At 40.1% G+C, this 23,090-nt stretch overlaps 1 protein-coding gene across 2 annotated transcripts in view; it reads left to right on the forward strand.

The window, feature by feature from the left end:
- srbd1 (S1 RNA binding domain 1) overlaps nt 1-23,090 on the forward strand; it is a 48,950-nt gene that overhangs the window by 18,444 nt on the left and 7,416 nt on the right. For both annotated transcript variants that reach the window (XM_034897679.1, XM_034897682.1), the window contains exons 15-19: nt 7,029-7,120; nt 9,678-9,760; nt 20,535-20,641; nt 21,685-21,852; nt 22,633-22,773. In XM_034897679.1, coding sequence (XP_034753570.1) covers nt 7,029-7,120; nt 9,678-9,760; nt 20,535-20,641; nt 21,685-21,852; nt 22,633-22,773 — 591 coding nt within the window. The remainder of the gene's footprint in view (nt 1-7,028; nt 7,121-9,677; nt 9,761-20,534; nt 20,642-21,684; nt 21,853-22,632; nt 22,774-23,090) is intronic.

Consider the following 23,090-nt stretch of genomic DNA (forward strand, 5'->3'; position numbering starts at 1 on the left):
AGGTTTAAGTTACTTCCGCAGTGGTTGCACTTTTCGAAACCGGATGCTCTGTCCACTTATTTTAACGGTCTATGGTAGTAAGCCATCTCTTTCTAGTTATGGTCATCGTTCTCTCCTTGACTGGCTCATACTTAGAGTTTTCCAAGAGCAATACAAGCAGTCACAGCAAGAAACATACTCAAATAGCCAAACAGTGTACGGCTGCACTGACACACAGACATGCCCAATGATCTAGAGGGCAAGACCTTGACCGTCTTGCCCTCCAGCTCACTCCTGGTGGGATGAGATCATTATTACTGGCTTACTGATGGACCTGGAGGACAGTGGTGTAGACTGTATTTATGACTGTGTGTGTGTATCCCCTGTCATGTCCTGTGTCCAGGCATGCTCCCAGGGCCAGGCTGAGTGAGTGATGAACATACAGTGGCAGAAGCAGCGATGACTGAGGGAGATGCTGGCACTCTGGCTTTATCGAAGGTTTGACGCTTGCATAGAAGGAGGAGCAGGGGGACAGATGGATTTAGAGGCATGGAAAGACCACAACCTGGCTTTGGGGTGTATCTTTATTTCAGGGGAGGAAAATTGACCCATGGGTACTTGAAAAGTTTGCATCTTACAATACATACTGGATGGATAGGGGAAGTCACATATAAACATTTAGGAAAGGTAAATTGTACTGGAAGAGTATAGTAAAAATACAGATTCTACCAAAAATACTAAGTTGTATTCGTTTTTCCTATTTGAGCAAAAATGAATGTCACAATAGAGCTCTATAATCTTTTGTGCAACCATAACATTGTTTTTGATATGTATTTATTTATTGAGCATCAAAAGAAGGAGTTCCTAAAATAGATGAGTTGATGGATACATTTCTTTTCTCAAGTTTCTGTTTGACCACTCTTTTAGTCACAAAATATGATGCATCTGTCTGAAGTAACTAAGCATTTATAGACAGGCGCAGAGTGTCCTGGATGGAATTACAATTGGAAATGGAAGAAAGGGCACGGAGCTGAAACCTTAGTGACTTTGTTCACAGAGGAACCACATTGCTTTGGAGGTAGAAACTAAAAAGAGAGGATGACAAATGAAGTACAAAACAAAACAAGTTTTCACAAAATTGAAATGTAATAGAATGTTATTTAGAGTATAGACTCAACGTTAGGGAGCTTTTATACCTAAGCAGTTTTGTCCATTTTAACCAAACCCCTGGAGCATTTTGTGGGATAGTCTGGTTTGTTTGGGCTGGTGTGAAAGCTCATTCGAATGCAGGTGTGGGCCAACAACCAAACTCGGATGGAACAGAGGTCTCGGTTTACGACCATACATTGCTCCTCATCTGTGTGACAACACATCATTATCTCTGTCTCATCAGGGCCCGCCCTGTTCATTACACGCTGTCTTGTTAGCTGATCCTATCTTCTTCTAAAATATTAGAAACACTAAAGCAAAACCACGAAACCCAAGATGTTATTAATTTGGTGTTGCTCCATTATTTCTAAGACAGGGAAGTGTCAACGAGTTTCACTGGGACATTCTTTCAAAACAAGCAACCGTATTGACCGTATGACTCACACCAAGTATACCTAACTATAGGTGTGAAAGCGTACTAGGCCTATCTCAATTAAACCTGTTCATGATTTATTTTTAAATATTATTATTAAAATAGTTTTTCATTACTTTTATTCTCATTTAATTTTACGAGCCGAGTGCATAACGAACGCTACCATTTCAGTGAGTTTTAAACATAGACTGTATAAAATAGGTTTTAAAGCGCTGCAATGCTCTCCCTTCTATATATTGAAGCCTCTATTTTTACATATGCGCAATGTGCTATAGGTGCCGAAACAAATCATTTTTTTGTGAAATGAAATATTTTCCTGTGTGTCTAGTTAGATGTGGTGATGGTGTGCTTCTCCTTCCTCACTTTTACCCACCAAATGAGGAGTGTTCAGTATAAAGGGCATGCAAGGCTGTGACATCTGTGTCTTGACAACTGCCCTTTTCTTTTTCCCAATTTGCTTTAGTTGTTGTTCCTTCATTTTTTTACTTTATTCCCTTCTGTTCTCCAGCCTTCCTTTGTTCTAACCCTCCAACCCTCCAACCCGCTTGGTCTAATTATTATATTATCTCAAGTATAACCAGCTTTGATGAGTCACAAGTAGAGAAGAGGCGTCTGGCTAAGGACCTTTTGGCATTTGCAGGTGGTGGACAGTGAATATCTGCCAGCCTCATCCATATCACCCAAAACACCCATTCTCCTCCCACCATGCCCCACTGGTGGTCAGCCTCTGTCCCTTCCTCTTTCCCTCCTTCCACCCGCCCTCCATGCTATCCTCCCCCAGGGTTTTAGTGTTCCCGGCGATAGTCCTGCGTGTGACAAACATGTGTGATGAGTCTGTCTGACATGCCATGTGTGTACTTGTGATTTGGTGTGTGTGTTTGTGTGTGCATGCATATGCTGATGTGTATGCTTTTGTGCGTGACACAAGTGCAGGCCTTTCCTGCTACCAGATTGACGTGAGTGTCTGTGAGACTTTGCTCTTTTCAGACGTGCCTCATAGTGGCAGTTGGAGTTTATGTTTGTGTGTGTGGGTGTGCTTGCCTGCCTTCTAGCGCCACGCTAGAGACTGACGGCCCCTGACACCTGCCATTTGGACGCTTTTCTCTGTGAAAAATGTCATCGTCTTCAGACCCGACGCGCGTGTGTGTGTGTGTGTGGGTGTGGGTGTTTGTGCATGCGCGCGTGTGTGTGTGTGTGTGTGTGCGTGTGTGCGTGTGTGTGTGTGTGTGTGTGTGTGTGTGTGTGTGTGTGTGTGTGTGTCTGAGTGAGAGAGAAACATGGTGCGTCCCTCAATTTGTCTCCCTGAGGTCAAGCTTTGCAGCTGACTGAACAATGGACCCAAGCTGTTTGAGCAGCCAGGACAGAGAAACTTATGTGTCAGTGTTTCTTTGTATGAATTTATTTTGTGCTGGTAATGTATTACATCACGGCACCTTCTAAGTCATTAAAATAAGGCAAATCCAAGTATCTTGAAAACCAACTGAGTTGTCGAAAAAGAAAGTGACAGATTGAGCCATTATAGTATGACACTATATAGGTGTGTGTGTGTATGCAATCCTCACTTTTCAGACTCGAAAGTCATCTAGAAGTTTGTACAATCTACCATTAGATTGCTATAAATCAATTCAACTAGGCTTCTCGATGCCTTAATGGTTCTGCAGTTTAGTTTTAAATGAAATGTTTTCCCTGATGTCATGCTTAGTTTTTATTAACCTGGAAGCAACGTAATCAATTAAACATCTACAAAGTCAGTCAATTTTGACCGAGGTACTTCACATCCATATTACAAGCATGAGGTTTTGGACCTTTGAAGAATCTTCTTGGGCCACATATTCACTTATTGTTTGTGTCCATGTGCCTAAAGTACTTTGACGTACAGCAATTTTCTTAAACCAAACATCAATCTCACATTCTTTTTCATGCTACTTTCCTTCTCCCCCTCCTCTGTTCAACTTTTTGTCCTGTGTATCAAATTAGTTGATGATATTATTACCCCTCTTCTTTTCTGACTGACCTGATGAGCTGTTTTTAATTTAGATTAGGGCTGTGTGAGCCAGGAGGCTGTAATGAGGTATCAAAGTGTGTATCCATCTCATTCAATGTTAGGTTTCTTGTGGGGCAGCGGGGGACCAGTCGTGTGTGTGTGTTTGTGTTTGTGTGTGTGTGTGTGTGTGTGTGTGTGTGTTTGTGTGTGTGTGTGTGTGTGTGTGTCAGGCCCAAGGGTTTGTCTCAGAGACGACCAGTAGGGGAACAGATAGGGTAGCCAGTTCGTGACTTTGCCCCAGGATGGGACAGGGCTGGCCTGTGTTTATGTGTGTGTATACAAATGAGAAAGCAAAAGAGTGCGAATAAATGACAACCCTAGGCCACCAAGTCATCGCTTTACACCAAGAGGCGATCTTTGACTTTGTGTCTCTGTGTGTGTGTGTGTGTGTGTGTGTGTGTGTGTGTGTGTGTGTGTGTGTGTGTGTGTGTGTGTGTGTGTGTGTGTGTGTGTGTGTGTGTGTGTGTGTGTGTGTGTGTGTGTGTGTGTGTGTGTGTGTGTTTGTGTGTATTTTTCTACCATCCATCCACTTAGGCCATAGAGCTGGGGAGCAGACAACCTTCTGTTGGCTGCCAGGATGATGCCCTGACTATGGCGACTGCCATGGAGGTCATGGCGATAAGGGCTCAGAGCTGTATCCATGACAGTGCTGTTACCCAGCTGGCCCAGTGGCTGCCTTAATTAAGTTAGACATGATAGGGGCCGGTGGCTTTCTTTTCCTGCCTCTCCAAATGTTCTTGTTTTCTATCCTACTGTCTTCTTAAAGTTATATTTTCACTATTTTATACTTTTGCCCGCCCCATCACTCTTTTTGTCATTCTGTCTCTCTTTCTTGAACAAAACCAGCTCAGACGCTGCCTCTCTTTTACTTGACCTTCATTGTCCTATTGGCTGAATGAGTACAGAGAGAGAGATTAGTGGTGCAACAGAATTTAAAGCGTGTCTCTGTCTATCTTTGTACTCTTTTTAAAAAGAGAGAGAGAGAGCTGCATAAGATTTGGGTAAAGTAGATATTTTTAGATTATTTTCATACTTTTATGTCTTACACGGTGTGTGTGTATATGTGTGAGAGACACTGTGTTTGTGTGTGTCATACCATGTTTGTGGGTGTGTGACTGACTGACTGACTGACTGACTGACTGACTGACTGACTGTGTGTGTGTGTGTTTGTGTGTGACTGACTGTGTGTGTGTCAGGTTAATGACCAGTTCTTTTTTTGACCTCCTTGAAGGTCATGTGCCACTGCTCGTTAGCAGTGTCACCATGGCGATATGTCAGCTGTCAGCACGATGGATGAGGAGCTGACAAAAAGAACAGTGAGGCGGAGGAAAGGATGAGTAGATAAGGGAAAAGAGGGAGGGAGGACAAGTTAATTTAAATGTGATTCCCATCAGAAGGCCTCTGCCACGCCTCATTAACAAGATACTTGGAATTGGCAAGGTTGTTGAGTCCAGGCCTCTAGGATTGTGTGTGTGTGTGTGTGTGTGTGTGTGTGTGTGTGTGTGTGTGTGTGTGTGTGTGTGTGTGTGTGTGTGTGTGTGTGGAAGGCCTCATTCTGAGTTGTGGACATTGATTGGGGAGGTGCTGACCCCTTCCTCATATTGGTCATCTCTGAGGAAATAGCCCCCCTTTTTTCCTCCAGTCATCCCCCTCTCCATCCAGCCAGGAGACTAAGATGGCTAGACAAAATGACAGCTTCAGTTGTATGTCGGTAGCATAAACACGGGTATCGGTGGCTTTGTTGTACCACCACCATGTCTGTGTGGTGATGGATGATAAGCGGCCTACTTTAGACTGAATACATTAAGATGAGAAATAGTATAATTTGTTGCTATGTAAACCAAATGTTGCCATTTAGAATCAGTTAATTTTCACTGTCAACATCTACATGTTAAAAATGTCAATAATTTAGAAATGCTTGATTTCAGATGAATTAATCTTTCCAGGTTCATTTATGAGTTACTTATATGAAATATAACTAAGGGTGTTTTGTTAAGTTGTCTTGAATTCAAATGTAATAAGCTCTTTTAGATATATAATATTTAAATGAATGAATTATATGGCACTGAAATGTTCATGAAATTATAAGGAATGCAAAACATGTTTATTAGGTGTCAGTCTTGCAAACCTTAATTCACCATTTCACTGTGTCAAATGAAAGCTGACCGAGAGAACCAATGACATGTCACTGTTTTTGGTGTTATATCTTTGACAATTCACTAAAATACGTCTTTGTCTCTGAAGATATATTCTGTTTGGAATCGTATTGGTCTATTTTGTGTTCAGTTCCACACAGGAATAAACAAAAGCACATTTACTTGATTTCTAAACAGTGATTTCTACACAGTCACATTTGTTTTCTAATTATTTTCAATCTCGCTCATGACTGTAATGTTTTTTAGACACTGACAAATAGCAGTACAGCCCAACACCTCTAGAGGGCAGTAGTGTCACATAAACTGTCTGTACACTGCAGACGTCTGCTAAGTCAATGCCCATTACTCAATCAAACTTCATACAGCCTGTTATTAAAATGTCAGTCATTTCAATGTGAAAAGGTGGTCATACTCAAGACAGTATTCAAAAAATTGAGAGTTGCGAATCTAATACTTACTTAAAGTTAATACCATTCTTCATGGACAAATAATCTCACTCAGTTATTGGAATCACAAGTTGACCTATTCTGAATATGTTTAGTATTCATAGTTACACACTAAGCCAATGGCTCATGTGTGCAATCAAAAGGCGTTGGGGCTTTTAACACCAGCTTGAAGTACATTTGAAAGATTGTAATTGTGCTGTCTATTTATATAGTGCATGTTATATACTGCTCCACACAGCTTTATAGTAGTCCAGCCTTTACTTCCGGGATGAACGTGCGTTACTTTGTAACACGTTATAATTCTTGCCTAGCTGCTAGCATGTCACACCTCAAACTCTGCTTCTGATTGGCTAGTAGTCCTTACCTAGCTTCTGAACATGTGCAACTCCCAACAAAGATGGAACAGAAGTGGGAGGCCTCACTCGGTAGCTAAAACATGGAGCTCAACACACAGGGTGAAAAAAGGAGCTGCAGTATTGTGCAGTACAACAAATATATATATATATATATATATATATATATATATATTTCAATTAAACCACGTAAATCTATTCAGTTATAACCTTGAAATATAATTATGGACTTGAACATGAGCATAAACATGAGCACTTTAAGGGTGGACTACTATTGATGATGCTATTTTTGCCATCAAGCTTTGACTACAGTGATTTACTTTAATAGCCTTGGCATTATGTATTTCAAACTATGATAACTCCTCTCTATGTGTCCTCACTGACCAATCTGCCTTAATTCCTCCCATCATCTCCCCCTTTTTCCTTTTGCACTGACTCTGACATTTTTCCTTCCTTTTCTTTCCCCAGTATAACCAATGAGGCAGGAGCATCTATCTACAGTGTGAGTCCTGAGGCGGTCAAAGAGATGCCAGACATGGACCCAAACCTTAGGAGTGCAGGTACTCTTGCCAAGCAACCAGGCTGGTCTTGTTTTGCCAAACAACTGTGTGATATTCTTGGCCATGCTTTGAATGGTTCCCTGTCTGTTGTGTACTAGTGTTGTGGAAGACACCATGCATAGGGCTGCAACTAATGATTGTTTTGATTATTGATTAAGCTGTTGCATAGCTTCTTGATTTCTTGTAAAAATAAAATGCCAGAAAATAGTGCAATCTGAATTTTCCCAGAGCCGAAAGTGACCTATTGAAATATATATATATTTTTTTGTCCAACCAGCAATCATAACCCAAGATAATGACTTTGTAATAATAAAAACCGTTAGTCACTCGACTAATCACTTCACAAAGACAAAAACTATCACTAAATTATTAAGCTGTAATTGCGTACCACAGCATGCATACTAAAATGTTTGGAATAACTTTTAGCATTAGAGATTGTTGGCCTTACTTACTTACTAACTACCAACTAACTATTTTTTACACTGACAATCACAATTTAGTGTATTATGTCAGCAGTCATCTACAGTTCTGTCGCACAACATACCCACAGAACATGCAGTTTTGTCACATTCTAGTGAATGTCTGGCGTAGCTATTAGGCTGTCGTAATGTATATCTTACTTTTGCCTCTCTTGCTCTTTCTCTCACTTGCCACCTCTTCCTCACTCCACATACTACATCATTGAAAACACAGCAGAATAAAAAAGAATTGCACAGAGTTTTGGAGAACAAATGTTTCCAGCAGACTTCCTCTATAAAAGACATAAATCAAGTGAGGCTGGATTATTCCTCACTAGTTTCCTGTGGTCAGCAGCACTGAGAGCCATACTTATACCCCTAATGAAAGCCATGAGAAACTCTACAGCCTTTCACTTTGAATGGGTACGAAAAGAGGGTGTGCTGAGCCAGGTCACTATGGTTATAATGTGGGATCTGGCGACTTTGTGGTTGCGCGTGTGTCTGTTTTAAATGTGTGTTTCAGCCTTTGTCTATGTGAGTGGCGATGTAACATAATATATAGGTAATTGTAAGTTATAGGCACCTTCCATCTGTCCTCCCTGTTGTTGGGAGATCTAGGGACACCTAGTGGGGATAAGCAACGTATCAACCATTCTCCAAGAGGACTGCTATTGTGTTTATCTTAATACTCTGCTCCTCTCTTCAAGAGACAGAGTAAGAGATTCATCGTGATTGACCACAAAGTAAAATTGATTGAGAGTACAGATACCTTTTCCTGGACCATTGTCACTTTTTCATTGCGTGTTGCAGGTGGTCCTTGTTGCATCTTCTCAAAGGTTTAGCTATTTTGATGTGACTTTTTACACCTCATGCAACAAAAACAGTGCATCCACATCCTAACTGTTGTCCTGCTGCAAGCCACATTCTTCTAGTTCTACTGAGTAATGTGTCTATCCATTTTTTGTAGTACTGTTTGGCTCCTAAAGGGCTGAAAACATATGCCGGACTCTGATTTACAAATCGTTTTGTCTGAGAGAGAGAGAGAGAGAGGGAGAGAGAGAGAGAAAGGGGTGCACTGAGCAAGGCCAGGGTTGAAACTCCATCCTGTTTAAATATTATCTCAGGCAGCAGCCTCATACCGCAGCCAGAGGAGAGAGAGGAGAGAGACATTGATTCCAGACATACTCCCTCTTTTACATCCCATCCCTCTCTTTTGCTTTTTCTCCATTCCACCTCAAAGATCTAAGTCTGACGTGCCTCATGTATCAAACTACATCACTGTTCACTGAAATTAACAAACAGCATCCTGTTATTTTTGATTCATCGTTTAGTGTGTTTTAGCCTACATTTAGATTTCTATTCCTTGAAAGAACTCAAACTATTAAGGACATTAAATTAACCTTTAGATAGGCACTTCCTTTGTCTTTTACAGTGATAAGAATGTGAACAGTTACAGTATGTAGTTGGGTTATTCGCTCCCTCTTTCTCTGTGTGTTGGGGCGGGGGGGGGTTGATGTCATGCATTATGGTGTGTATATGACTAAGGTTGTGTGTAATTTTTCTCCTTGTCATTGGGCCCTGGCAGCATAAACATGGAAAAGACATTTGGCCTCATGTGCAGCAGCCGGCTGAGGCCTTACAGACTCCATCTTTTAAAAAAACAACAACCCTACTTTGGTTGATATGTCTTTGTGTTTATTTGTGTACTGCATTTGGCTTTGTGTGATAGTGCATGTATGGTCTGATTTAAATCAGATTTTAAAGGCTCATGGCTCCAGCATCTATCAGGAAGCTAAATGACAGGTGCCAAGAATCCATTTGAAAACCAGCTTTAATTATTATTATGGGGTGGAGGAATGGCAATTAGGTTTGGCCTGCCCTCAGGCCAGCACTGTAATATGCAGACAATTTGCATATTTGGTAATTATGAATAACATGGATTTGCATATTTAATAACTGTGGTTCAGATAGCAAGTTCATAAAAAAAACACAAACCAAAGACTCTCATGAGGCACACAATAACATTTGTTTCTGTGTGTGTGTGTGTGTGTGTGTGTGTGTGTGTGTGTGTGTGTGTGTGTGTGTGTGTGAGTTGACAGTGTCCATTGGAAGACGTGTCCAAGATCCACTGGCTGAGCTTGTGAAGATTGATCCTAAACACATAGGCATTGGAACATACCAGGTAAGTGTGTTTTCTGTTGAGATCCTCCTTGCGAGCTTCTTGTCCCCGGGCAGTGGACATCTGCTGTGAGTTAGACTGAAGTAAAGAGCAGAGTAGACGTGTATGTCTGTGTGTGAGGATGTTGGAGTAAAAGTGCATTAACGAGAAACCATGATTGAACACACATGTATATTGTTATAGCACTGTCCGCTATAGCATTGTTGCATATTTGCAATAACCAACGCGCAAAGATGGGCCACAGGTATTTTTAATTTTTCTCTTTTATTCTCTTTTTATTTATTTAACCAGTTTGGTCCCTTCAAAAGAGTCCTGACCAAAATGGCAGTATAATAATGTTTAAAACATGAACCAACACAACCAATATTTACAGAAGGAATAAGAGTAAGGAAGGGAGGAGAACATAAAATCCATTTAAACACATAACAACAATATGTCTCAACAACTAGTAAACTAAATGTTAAACAGTTGTGTTTAAAAACATGGAATGGGGCTATATGTATAGTACAGTATCCTCTGGTCTGCTGTTAATTTGGCTAGTTTCATTCAGAAATCTTGCAGAGTTTAGAGGTGACTTTTGTATTTCAGACAAAACAAAGAAAGCAAAGTTTGGACTTAGGACTGTGAGTGAGGGGTTGAAGATGTGAAAGAACAAATGAGTGGCTTAAAACCAGGTTGAGAGAAGAGAGGCAAGGAAGTAGATAAACTTGGCTGAGGCCTGTGTCAACAGATGATGCTAAGGGTGACAGCTAATTCAATTAATGGAGATCAGGCATGACATATGTTTGGACATTTGTTTTTGCTTGTGTGCTCCATGTCTATATGTGTTCAAGTGTGTGTGCAGATGAAACCGTTAGCTCAATGTTGATTTTGTTCATTGTGTGTGTGTGTGTGTGTGTGTGTGTGTGTGTGTGTGTGTGTGTGTGCGTGCGTGCGCGCGCGCGTTCGTGCAAAAGGGAAGATAGTCATTAGGTAATTATGCCTACTAGGTACACCAGCTATTAATGCATTCTTTTTTTTATTTTAGTTTGTGGGGAAAACAAGGATGAGAGGGTGGATCTAGGAAATAAACAAAAGGATTAGGAACAAGAAGGCAAGTAGAATAAGGTCAAATTGGCAACTTTACATGAGACAACTAGTACTGAGGAATGCATTGCAGTGGTTACTGCATCGAGATGTTACATCTTACAAATCATTTTTTTTTAGATGGATAGACGTGTGATTCATCAGCAGAGTCACTTTACAATTGTAGTGTCAAATTGGATGAACTCCTGTGGGCTGCAACAAATGATCATTTTCTTAAGTGATTCATCTGTTGATTTCTGGGATTATTTATTTAGTTTGTAAAATGTCCAACAATAGTAAAATTCGAGGAGGATCTAAACTAAGAAAACCAGCAAATCTCCAGATTTCAGAACCTAGAATCAGAATGTTTGGATTTTTGTTTGATAAGTAGCAATGCACAATACATTATCAAAATTACTAGCTGTTGAGCTAATTCTGCAACAGTCAATGACTGTTCACTGTCCCTGTTAAATTAAAAAAATAATAATTTCAGTAAAGCATTCAATCAGTCTTTCTTGGGTTTGTGGGGAGACTTATGCATCAGGATTACTGAGACGATGCTCCTGGACACTAATGTTATGTAGCAGCATCTACTGTATCTAAGGGATACACTGGTTGAGATGTATTTTTACCTTCCTCAATGTCAATTTGTCAAGAAATTCCCACGGTATACTGCAACCCCCTTACGAGTTTAACGTAAGTTATACCCGAAAAAAAACGTTTAATTAAACCTTACAACATATGCCCGTCTAGCAGCTGAGCAGGCAGGGAGCTGAGAGGGTGTCTCGGCAGTTTGGTAACTTGTTGCTCTCTCTACCAGTATAAGACACTCTGTTTTAGGCTACAAAAAGGGCATGCAGGCTGAAATTCAACCGTGCCGTTTTATCAGGATAAAGCTATAAAAAGAAGGAAACTCCGCTAGCTGCTAGGCTAATGTGCAATGGTACAACAGTCTACATGTAGTTTAGGAGGTTTTAAAGGAGAATTTGGGTCAATTACACCACGTAGCTCTCTGTTGTTTGTAAATTTGTAGCGCTGTCAGTAGAGAGAGAAACGAGAATAATCAGTGCTTTCCATGTTATCCTCCTGCTAGGGTTAGCACCCAACAGGGCAAGTTTTAAACGTGTTTTTAGCCTCTAAACATGTTAAAAATGTCATTACAAGTGCCTACCTATGTGCAGTGATTCCTTTTGAGTGAACACAGAATAGGCCCGCGGTAGGCCCTATGTGACCGCGGTATTACGATAAAGCGGTAACCGTCCCAGCCCTATAGCTGGGCACGGTCAGGTTTTGTCATTTGTTGGTGTTGGCAGACAGAACATCTCTTTCAGAATTAACAAGACAATTAATCAAACAGTGTAAAGGAAGAATCCCAATTGACAACCAATTTTATATAACAGGGAGAGGAGAAGGATGGGGGGGGTGCAAAAAAAAAGGACAGCAGAGGGTGACAAAAATCAAAGGAAAAGGAATGATAGGGAGATTTAAGGGCGAGAGGAAAGTTGAGATTTGAAAGAGAGAGGAGGTCATATTGTGCAAGTGCTTGTGCTATGTGTGTTCGATCACAGGCCCGTGTCTCTCATCACGTCCTGGCTGGGCTCTCAGGGGTGCCTGGGGTTCTGCACCTCACGCTCTCAGATCATGTGACTAGGTCAACAAATGATAATGTAACCGGGTAAATAAACTCTGGGTGCTGACAGATATGAGATGGGACATCACTTTGACCTGCGTGTCAGCTCACACAAACACACATACACACTATCCTCCCCATCCCTTTTCAGAGTCTAGGGGTTTTGTGTGTGTATGTGCTTGCCTAGGTGGATACATTTATATTATGTGTGCATGTATATGTGAGAAAAGTGCACTCATGCATATGTGAGTTTTCTAGCAAGTTCTTTTGTGTGATTCATGGCATTTTGAGTTTTCTGAAAGTTTATTGCCATTAGACCCAACAGGCATAAGGCCCGATGTAACTCTATACAGCTGGCACAGCATGCTCTCTTTCTCACTCCCTCTGCTGACCCAGTGAGTGACAGCTCTGAGAGAAAGGAGGAAATGAGGTGAGGGCTACAAAAGTGAGGCCCATTAAAATCAGATTGAACCTAAGTATTGGTGTGAGAACACTGTTTTCCTTATAGCACCTCTGGCCGGCAGGTTTCTCTGGATACTGAGTTTGCCTGATACTCGTGTGTGTGTGTGTGTGTGTGTGTGTGTGTGTGTGTGTGTGTGTCCGCGCTTGTATTCACTGGATATAAATATATATATATAAATACACACAATATAAATATGTATATTCTTGTGGTTACCTACAGTAATGCTTTGAGATAAATTTGTATAGTTCATAACACTTACATGAGCAAACACTTTAGGACTCTTTTGTTCTTTATAATTAGACAATTAGTAGATGTGGGCTTTGGACTGCTCCTCCATCTTTCAATCAGAGATTTATGTCACTATTAACAGCTGGAAAATCCCAAAGACTGAATCTAACTGCCACTGTAAAATACACACACTGCTGTGTAAGAAAACATTGCCTGCCAGCCGGATATTAAACAAACTGTCCCTCTAACCCCTCACCGCTTTCAACAGTTCTCCTTCTTTTACTCTTCTTATGAATTTCCCTGCTCTTGTCCCAATGACTCCCCTTCCTTTTTTCATGCCATATTTCTTTACATGCAGTTTTTTAACTGCATGTTGACTGAATGTGTACATACATTGTGGACATAAATTGTAAGCAAACTGTAGAATATAGTAGCATCAGATGTAGCTGAACGGACTTTGAAGGTGCTTGTTGGCACAATGTCAGTCAATATTTGAACCAGAGAATCCAAATGTGGTCAGGAAATGAAATGTATAGTGTATCAAGCCAAACGAACATATCTGTGGCCTTTATGGGCTGCAATCGTGGTGTGACATTATATTACCAATATATTTAGCCTCTAAAATGGGGGTCTATACCTTTTATTGACACTTCATAAACTTAGCACTATAAAATCAACACGGCATTAGGAAAATGTGGATTCATTTTACTTGTTTAATTTGTAATGTTATCTTTTCTTTTTGTATTTTTGCAGGTTTGTTTCCTATTAACAGTGCTAAGCTTCTTTAAAACCAGCCATTCAGCTGATTGAATTTGTTTTCACTTAAAGCTATTGCAAGTCATGTTACTTTTCACACCAAGGTGTGTGTGTGTCTGTGTGTGCGTGTGCATGCAGGCGTTTGAGCATGCTATCTTTCACTTTTGCATGGTAGTGCCTACAGGGGTGACAGGAGCAGGCAAAGCTGTGAGACGGAAGGAGATCCAGAAATGAAATCTTGTCTTTGTGTTTTGAGGCATGGGAAAAACTGTCTCTTAAATACTTAATCAGTGGCAGAAGCTGTCAAACATTTTCTTTAACTATTTTAATTATTTCCCGTAGGTCTGTCACAGCGTGTGTAAGTGCATTTGTCACAGGCTTGTCATGTCAGGCTGCATATTCTAGTGCTGTGCAGTTTACATTAAGTGAAGTTGTTTGTGTTTCAGTGGTAAACTTTGTACGTAAAAAAACTTATTTTAATGGTGCCATCTAATACCAAGGTTGTCAATGTGTTATGTGGAAACCAGTGTTTGAAGGCTAAAACACACAAACCTCAGAAACTAATATAAAGTGTCAAATGAGATGAATCGGATTATAAAAATGGGTTTTGGGGTGCATAGAATGATGACCTGAAATCAGCTGATGCGCTTACACTACTGGGAAAGCTATTCCCTGTGCCTGTCTTGAAACTTCTCCTGTTTCGGTTTTCTCATGCTCTGTTTTGCAGTCCCTCAGGGTGTGTGTGTGTGTGTGTGTGTGTGTCTGTGTCTGTGTGTGATTGTTTTGCAGGAAGTTGAGAAATAGCCAGTCATTAAGGTGTTGGAAAAAGCATAAAACCATCTCCTTGCTGTCATATCACTTTCAGCTTCAGATTTATAACTTGTATCTAACCATTTAACTATGCACATATTCACACATGCACACACATGCACAACTACATACACACTCTCAGCCAACCCTACAATACATGCCGGGAATGTTATGCAGTATGTTCAAGAGGGAGTTCTCAGAGGTCTTCTAAAAGCTGTCAGTTAAGAAGCGCATGGCCTTCAGATAACCTCAGGCACCTTTTTAGTTTGTACTTATGGCTTGTGCATAGTCCATTGAAGGAATGACTGTGTATGTTTCAATGCTTGGCAAAGAAAATTGCCTTATTCAAATTGCCTTTGAGTTTAAAAATGAATACGTTTTAAAAATACTTGTGCTCCCGCCATTCCAACAGCAACTTACATGAAACGTATTGCTTATGTAATTGATGGGAAGGGCTCTCATTGGCTGGGGGCCCCCACATGAAAAGTATATAAATATGAAAATAAGCCTAATTTGCAAGACATGAGAATAAGTTTCTCCGGTCCCAGGCTGAGTGTTATTTGATCCTACAGTTAGTAATCATCTTAGTTATCCTTCATAATTCGCTTCCCTGAGGCTGTTGGTACATGCAGCCATTCTGGCTCCAGCATGGTTCCAGTTGCCAAGCTCTTAGTGGCATCATTCATAAACATTATTACAATCTGCTGAAAGTCCAAAACCTCCGCCATCATTGTCAGTCAACACTTCAACTTTGAGCAGTTGCTTTGTCTCTTTTTTTCCCTCTTTAGCACTCTCACTCTATGGTTCTTTATATTTACAACTTGTGGATTTAGATTATGTATATTCCTCATGTTGCAGGCAGCACATTCATGTTTATGTATAAAAGACATGCCATTTATGTTTCTCAGTGAAATAACTTTTAAAAAAAACGGTAAGCTAGTTTTGTTTTTTTGTCTTTTTTGCTTGCTTTGTGCTTCTCACCACTCTCTTTCTCTCTATCTCTCTATGATTGACATTTGGTAACTCAGCAGCATTTAAGTACTCAAGGTGCAGACAGAAGCACTTTGTTCTTGCGTTTTGGTTGGCTGGATTCAGCTGGTTTCCGGCCAATCCAAACATGACCTTCACACATAGGGATCCAGTACATTGGCTCTGGATGATTTTAACGTTTAGGGGTCTGGACGTTGGGACCAAGGGAGGGGGAATGAAGGTGGTTTTAAAAATGAAGGGTAACCTATCCAGGGGGTGGATGAAATAACATGTGCTTATGTGCTTTTTAAAGATTGGGATTACATTTGATAAAGATAGGGTTTGTGAAAATATCTTTAATTCTGCTGGTATTGTTATTGTGACTTTCTCTCTCTCATTTATCTCACCACCTTGTGCCCGACACCATCCTGCAGATGCAATTTAGAAAATTTACTAAGAGTCCAGTTTAGAATGAAATGCTCAGAGAGAACAACAGAGATGGAAAAGGCAGTAGGAGAAAAGTAACTTAATACATCATAGAGGAAGCTGTATTAAGAAGTGAAGAGAAGGTGAATAGAGCTTATGTTAAAACGGACAAAATAAATGCTTAACACTAGGTCTGCCCATCATAGCTAAGATAATTCTGAATTTTGTAAGTTGTGATTTCTGATTCCCATTAGCCATTTTACCTTCCAGGTGAGATTTATTTAAGCAAAAGTAAGGGAGAAAAACAGATGCATGGAGGAAGAGACAGATAGAAAGACACAGGAAGACATGCGCCATTGGTGCAGTTAGTGCCCTGTAATTTGAGCAGAGCACCATGAGGGCCTCTGGATGTCACAACAGACACACACATACTGGGCTGTATATATGTATGTTTATTAGAGCAGAACTTGCTAGTTTCTGGAACCGTTATTCTCTTTCACTCCAACTCTGGCATATTGAATCATTGCTGTTGGTTCCAGTGACACACTCTCTAAATCTATACGCGTTGCCTGTGTACCCTGGTTTCTCCTTAATTTGAGTTTTATGGTCTTCTGAGCTTTTCTGTTCAAACGCTGGCCTCTAAAGAAGTCTTTCTTCGTCCTGCTTTTTCCTTCTGTGAGTGTGTCTGCGCTGCCTGTTTATGATTGTTTATCATATACAAACCCCAATTCCAATAAAGTTCCAACAAAGTAAATAAAAACGGAATACAATGATTTGCAAATCCTTTCCGACCTATATTCATTTGAATACACTACAAAGAAAGTTTCAAAGATAAACCATCTAGATTAGTCTTTTGTAGAAACATATGCAAATTTTTCAGGGACGTCTCTGCTAATTTCATTAAGACAACGCTAAGCCATATTCTGCACATGTTACAACAGCATGGCTTCATAGTAAAAGACTGCGGGAACTAGACTGGCCTGTCTGCAGTCCAGACCTGTCTTCCATTGAAAATGAATGGCACTATGGCACATTATGAAGCGCACAATACGACAACAGAGACCCCAGACTGTTAAGCAACTTAAGTTGTACATCAAGCAAGAATGGCAAATAATTCCACCTACAAAGCTTCAACAATAAGTGGCCTCAGTTTCCAAACGCTTGAGTTGTTAAAAGAAAAGGTACCACGCCCGTCCCAGCTTTTTTGCAACATGTTGCAGGCATCAAATTCACAATGAGTGAATAAATAAAATAAACATCTTGTATTCAATTGAACCTAGGTTGAAAAGGTTTTGCAAATCATTGTATTCTGTCTTTATTTAAGTTTTACACAATGCCCCAACTTCATTGGAATTAGGGTTTGTATTTGCATGCATGTCAGCAAATTTAGATTTTGTAGGACGAGTCGGTGACTAACTAAATTGTGCCTTATCTTAAAGACCTAGCTATTGTTACTTATCCATATTAAAGGGCTATGGGCTTCTGTACATTGTACAGTTAACAAAACAATAGCAATGTGGCCAGCCAATATACATTTTGAAATCTAGCCTTGGCCTTAGGTTGACAGAGGGAAATTTTGAAGTCAGATTTTTTTGTTTTTACCAGGGTTGCCCTTAAAGTGAACTATGAAAGTCCAGATTTCCCCCCAAACATGTCACTGGGAATTTGTGGTAAATAGCTAAGTTTTGCATCATTTCATCATGCAAAAATAAAGGATGAAGAAACTTGAGTTACTGCCCAGCTCACGAAAATTAGCTCTGTCAACCTTTGCAGTATTTTCTTCTTTTCCTTTGGCAATAAATCATAATTTAAACACAAGATTTTCAGTGTTAGATTAATTTTAAACATAAGATTGCAAAGTATTGTTTTTGCAAAATTAACAGTGGTACTGTATACCACAGAAGGAAATCTTAACTTAAAACCTATTTATACAATACAGCACATTTCATGGAAAATACAGTGTGCTTCACAGAAAACCAACAACTTTAAAACTGTATACACATACTGTACATACAGAAATAAACACATAGTAGCTCTGCTAACCATTAATAAGTATATGCACAATTGAACACAGCGATGGGAATTTTAAACCATCTATCTTTTCAAACAGGTAAAAAAAGCATTGCCCTGGTCAACATTTAAACACTAGCCATTTAGAATAAATGTTTTTGGCTGGATTTGCTTAAAAAACAAGACACAACTGTCAGTTGGCCTGGTGTTTGCCTGCGTGACCACAATTTTTTTTTTTTTTCCTATTACTTTTTGATTACTTACAACCGTAGTTAAGCTTGGTGTACTTGCACATTGTGTGTTTGAATTATACTTTTAGATCGTCTTGTGCACCTCCCACCTCTATGAGGTTTCAATAAGAATGTGAGAACACATTCATTGGGGTTCATGCAGGTTAAAACCTACACTGCCTTGCACTTGCCCAAATTTTCTTGTGTGAAAACATTCTTGTCGGGTGTGCCATTGCAGGTGATTTCCTCTTTCTCCTATCTGACTATCTCCTCTTTCTCTTCTCATCAAAAATCATTAAACTTTCAGGGGAAAACTTCTAATTGTTTGTAAAATGCTTCTAGCTGTAGAGCCCTCACCTTCTCTCTAAGAATCAGACTGCAGGTCACATGGGGGGTGCTGTACTGTCTTTTCGGTACAACCTCATCTTTAGCTGTCTTTATCCGTCAGCCCCTCTCTGCTGAATTACAGTGCTTACTACCCTGCTTATTGTAGGCTTTGTTAAAACTGTTTGGTTGTGGATATTATAGTAATTCATTAAACTTTCAAGGGATGTTATTGCTAACAGGACAAGTACAAATTAAACTGGTGCTTATTATATATAACAATAAAGATCTGAATCTTTACATTGTTACAAAAATGTTAAATGACTTGGCTATTCTTGTCTGATTGCACACTTGTTTATGTTTTTGATGTTGTAAATACAACTTGTGGCTGTATATGCTGTACGTCTTAAAGAATACATAGTATGCTAGTAGTAGATAGTAATCTCATGTCTTCAGGTCTTTCAGGTAGTAAGAAAAATACTAGTAGTTTAAATTATGAATTCTGTTATTTATAATAAAGGATTGTGTTTGTTAGTATAGGCTAGTAATGAACCTGTGCAGTGACTTAGGTGACAACTTAGTTCAACTTAATGGATGTCTCATTAATGTCCAAGCAAAACTCAGGAGCCCAACATACCGCAGTCTGTCTGACTCTCCCTCTCTGTCCCCATCTGTCCTGCTGTCCTGTTGTTGCTGACAGAGAAGGGTGATTGCGAGCTGGCATTGTAATCTGTTTACAAGACTGTGTTTGTTCAGACCTTGATCATGTTACAAGACAACCAATGCTCGCCTTTCGTTTTCACACACACACACACACACACACACACACACACACACACACACACACACACACACACACACACACACACACACACACAGCCCAACAGTAGTCTAGTTTAGACTGTCAGCTAATCCTTGAGCATTTGCTGAGGCATCAGTCTACAGCTGAACCCCTCTGTTTTTGGCTCTCGCAGTCCAGGGCTTCTGTTTGTCTGACGTCTGCTAGGCCTCATAGATATTCTTAAATCTTATTTTTGAGTTTTGATTGTTTATTTTTTTCACTCAGCTCCGCTCAACTCTGCTTTCCTTTTCTTCGTTTGAATTAACTGTCCTCCTTGCCCTTTTTTTATTAGGAACAACATTCCAGTCCTTTTGGAAAATATGTTATTATTATTATGTTACATTATTATATTAATGGTTGATTGACTGGTGGTTGGGAAGTGTGAAGAGTTCATTTGAAGGATCTTTATTGACAGCGTGCAACACTAACGAGAACATTGTGTTACATTGTTGACAAGCCAAACTAAACATTCTCTCTTTTTTTTTCCTCTACGCTCCCCCCCTCTCTCTGTCTGTCTCACTCTCCCTGTGTCTTACTTGCTGTACTACTTGTCAATCAAACCTCTTTTGCTCTGTTTGTCAGTATTCTATTGCTATCTGCTGCTGTTATCTTTAAGGATGACATTTTAATTATCCCTTTTGGGAGATTGTGCTTACACAGGACCTAATAGTAGTATATAGCAAAAATGGAATATAATACAGAAAAATACACAGTATAGGGATTATGTATACAGAACATGATCACGTGAAGTCTATTAAAAGGTCTGTTTTAAAACATACTGGTTACAGACATGTTTGGATGAAAATTTGATGGCAAATTACAGAACTGAGACAGACAAATGCTGCAGTGTTAGCTTTATATTCAAACTGAATTTTTTTTTCTACTATTTCTGAGTGTGATTCCATCTCAGAAAGATTACGTCCTAAGCTACTAAAATTCCTAAATTTAATATATCCGTGTGTGTTTGTGCAACGGATGAAAGCAGTAATTTATGGTTGTTTTCTCTGTTTAATGTGTATTTCCAGCATGATGTGTCAGCCGGAGCACTGAAAGCGGCACTGGACAGTGTGGTGCAGGAATGTGTGAGCTTCGTCGGGGTGGACATCAATATCTGCTCTGAGACGCTGATGAGGTAGCTGACACATGAAGACATAAATATGTGCTCAAATGCAAGAGCACTCTCTCCTGCACTACTGACACCCAGCTGGGAAACAGAGATGAAGTAGGGCTTAGACCTCTGACATACTTTCCCTAGCAGTCACAACATGGCAAAACTTAATACACACACACACACACACACACACACACACACACACACACACACACACACACACACACACACACACACAAAGTAGATGCAAACTGTATAAAATTAGTTGGCATTCGCTGTAGGGCAGGCATATGGTCATCTGTTTACCTGTCTGCTCTGCGAGTGAGCTTTTTCCATTCCTGCCAGAGGTTATGGTACGCACACACACACACACACACACACACACACACACACACACACACACACACACACACACACACACACACACACACACGATGACTGAGGTATTATGTGGAGTGTTGAGATTGCTGTGTGTTTTAGCGCGAGTGAGTCACTGTGTGCATTAACAGAGCAGACCTAATTGAGTTTAAAAACACCTTTCTTTATAGTCAAAACTAGACAAATATACTCACTAAATATTGGCCTATGCATGTCTCTTGTTAGAGTTTCAGCTGTTTTTTTTTTAAACGTGGTCACAGTCTGCACAATCTTCTCTGTTTGTTTTTATATTATAGAGATCAGGGGCCAGATGATAAATGATACATTACAAAAAAAGAACATGCATACACACCATTCAACACAGATCTATTAATGAAAAGAAGAAAGTGCAGGAGAATGTCGCACCTCACACATACTTTAGACTAGACATACACACGATATGACGTGTGTGATACCACGGTGATGGTATACTGGTACATGACGAATTAGTTGGATGGGCCTTATTAATAGCTATAGCTCTGTGTAATGGTTGGACATCTCATTTTAAAACTTTGGTTTCCCCCACAGTTTAATTGTTTTACTTTACTGTTCATCACCTCAGAAATAAACACACAGACCTCAACAATTTTCCAGAAATTTGATAAATAGATGTGGTGTGTGTGAAATTTTCCATTTCATTCTCCTAGGCATGTAGCAGGCCTAAATGCAGGCAGGGCGCACAGTATTGCTGAGTGGAGAGAGCAGAATGGTCCCTTCATCAACAGGGAGCAACTCAAACTGGTCAAAGGCATGGGGCCCAAGACCTTTCAGCAGTGTGCCGGCTTCATTAGAATCAACCCGCAAACCCTACACAGGTACACACCCATATGCAAACTTTTTGTACAGATACATACATGCAAGGGTGCACACAGTTTAGTCAAATTCCTTCTCACAGTGCTTTCTTATCTATTTCTCATTAAAAGGAGGATTCGCTTACACAAATTTCAGAAAAACATATTTCCTCAGTTACATCTAGTAGGTAGTTTTGATTTACTTTGCCCAGATTTTGAGATACAATATCTTCAAGAGTTCTTCAGTTAAATTTAGTTTGAGGTACTCAAAGCATTTGATTTAAAAAATCCAACAGCAACATCTCACTCAAGGTTCAGCTTAGTGTCATTATACACTAGCCCTGTCTATGCTACACACAAAATAATCAAGACAAGTGAGTTAGTAATAGCATAAAAAGTAGTTATAGCAGAGATAGGTGAGAGAAGTTGTTGCTTCATAGTGGCGTAAGGAAGATGAGGTGGAGTACAGGAGTCTTTCCAGAAACTGTTTTAAAAGTATTGAACTGCTATAGTATTGACACATGTTGACGGTGTATGTGGATTATCCAGAATAACAAAGAAAGACACTTTCAGTGCTGTGATTCATGACTGGTGCAAACAAAATGTATTAGCCTCCTTTAAATTGGAGTGAAAGCATCAATCTGAGGCAGACAGTGTACAACTTAAACTGGCTACATGGCAGATGCCACAGGAGATAGTGATGAAAATATAACTTGGTGACTAATGCAAAGTTTTTTTTTTTGATGTGAAGGCTTCCTTAGACATCGTCATGCATTTAAAATACCTTTCTACTTTTCCAAGCAGTGCCAAATGCTCACCTCATCCTGTAGCAGAGAAACCACCAGCTAAGAAGGGCAGAGGAAAGACTTGCGTCAACATACCAACCTCATTTAACCCCCTGGACCAGACCTGCATACACCCAGAGTCCTACCATGTGGCACAGGGGTACGGTACACACACACACGCACACAGTTGTACAGCAGCCCACCCCACTGGCTAAAGCATGTTCGGGCTAAGATGGAGTTGATTTTGACACAGTCTCATGTGGGGCTGGTTATAGTGGTTGAGGATTTGATTTACACAGACATGGGATACAAGAGAAGAGGCGTTGGCTTTGTACTTCAGTATGCCAGTGTGACTGTGCATGTGTCTGTGCGTGTGCATGTGCGTCTGTGTGTGTGTGTGTGTGTGTGCGCGCGCGTGTGTGTGTGTGTGTGCGTGTGCGTGTGTGTGTGTGTGTGTGTGTGTGTGTGTGTGTGTGT

The sequence above is a fragment of the Etheostoma cragini genome, chromosome 17 (genome assembly GCF_013103735.1).
Source record: "Etheostoma cragini isolate CJK2018 chromosome 17, CSU_Ecrag_1.0, whole genome shotgun sequence".
Taxonomy (NCBI): Eukaryota; Metazoa; Chordata; class Actinopteri; order Perciformes; family Percidae; genus Etheostoma; species Etheostoma cragini.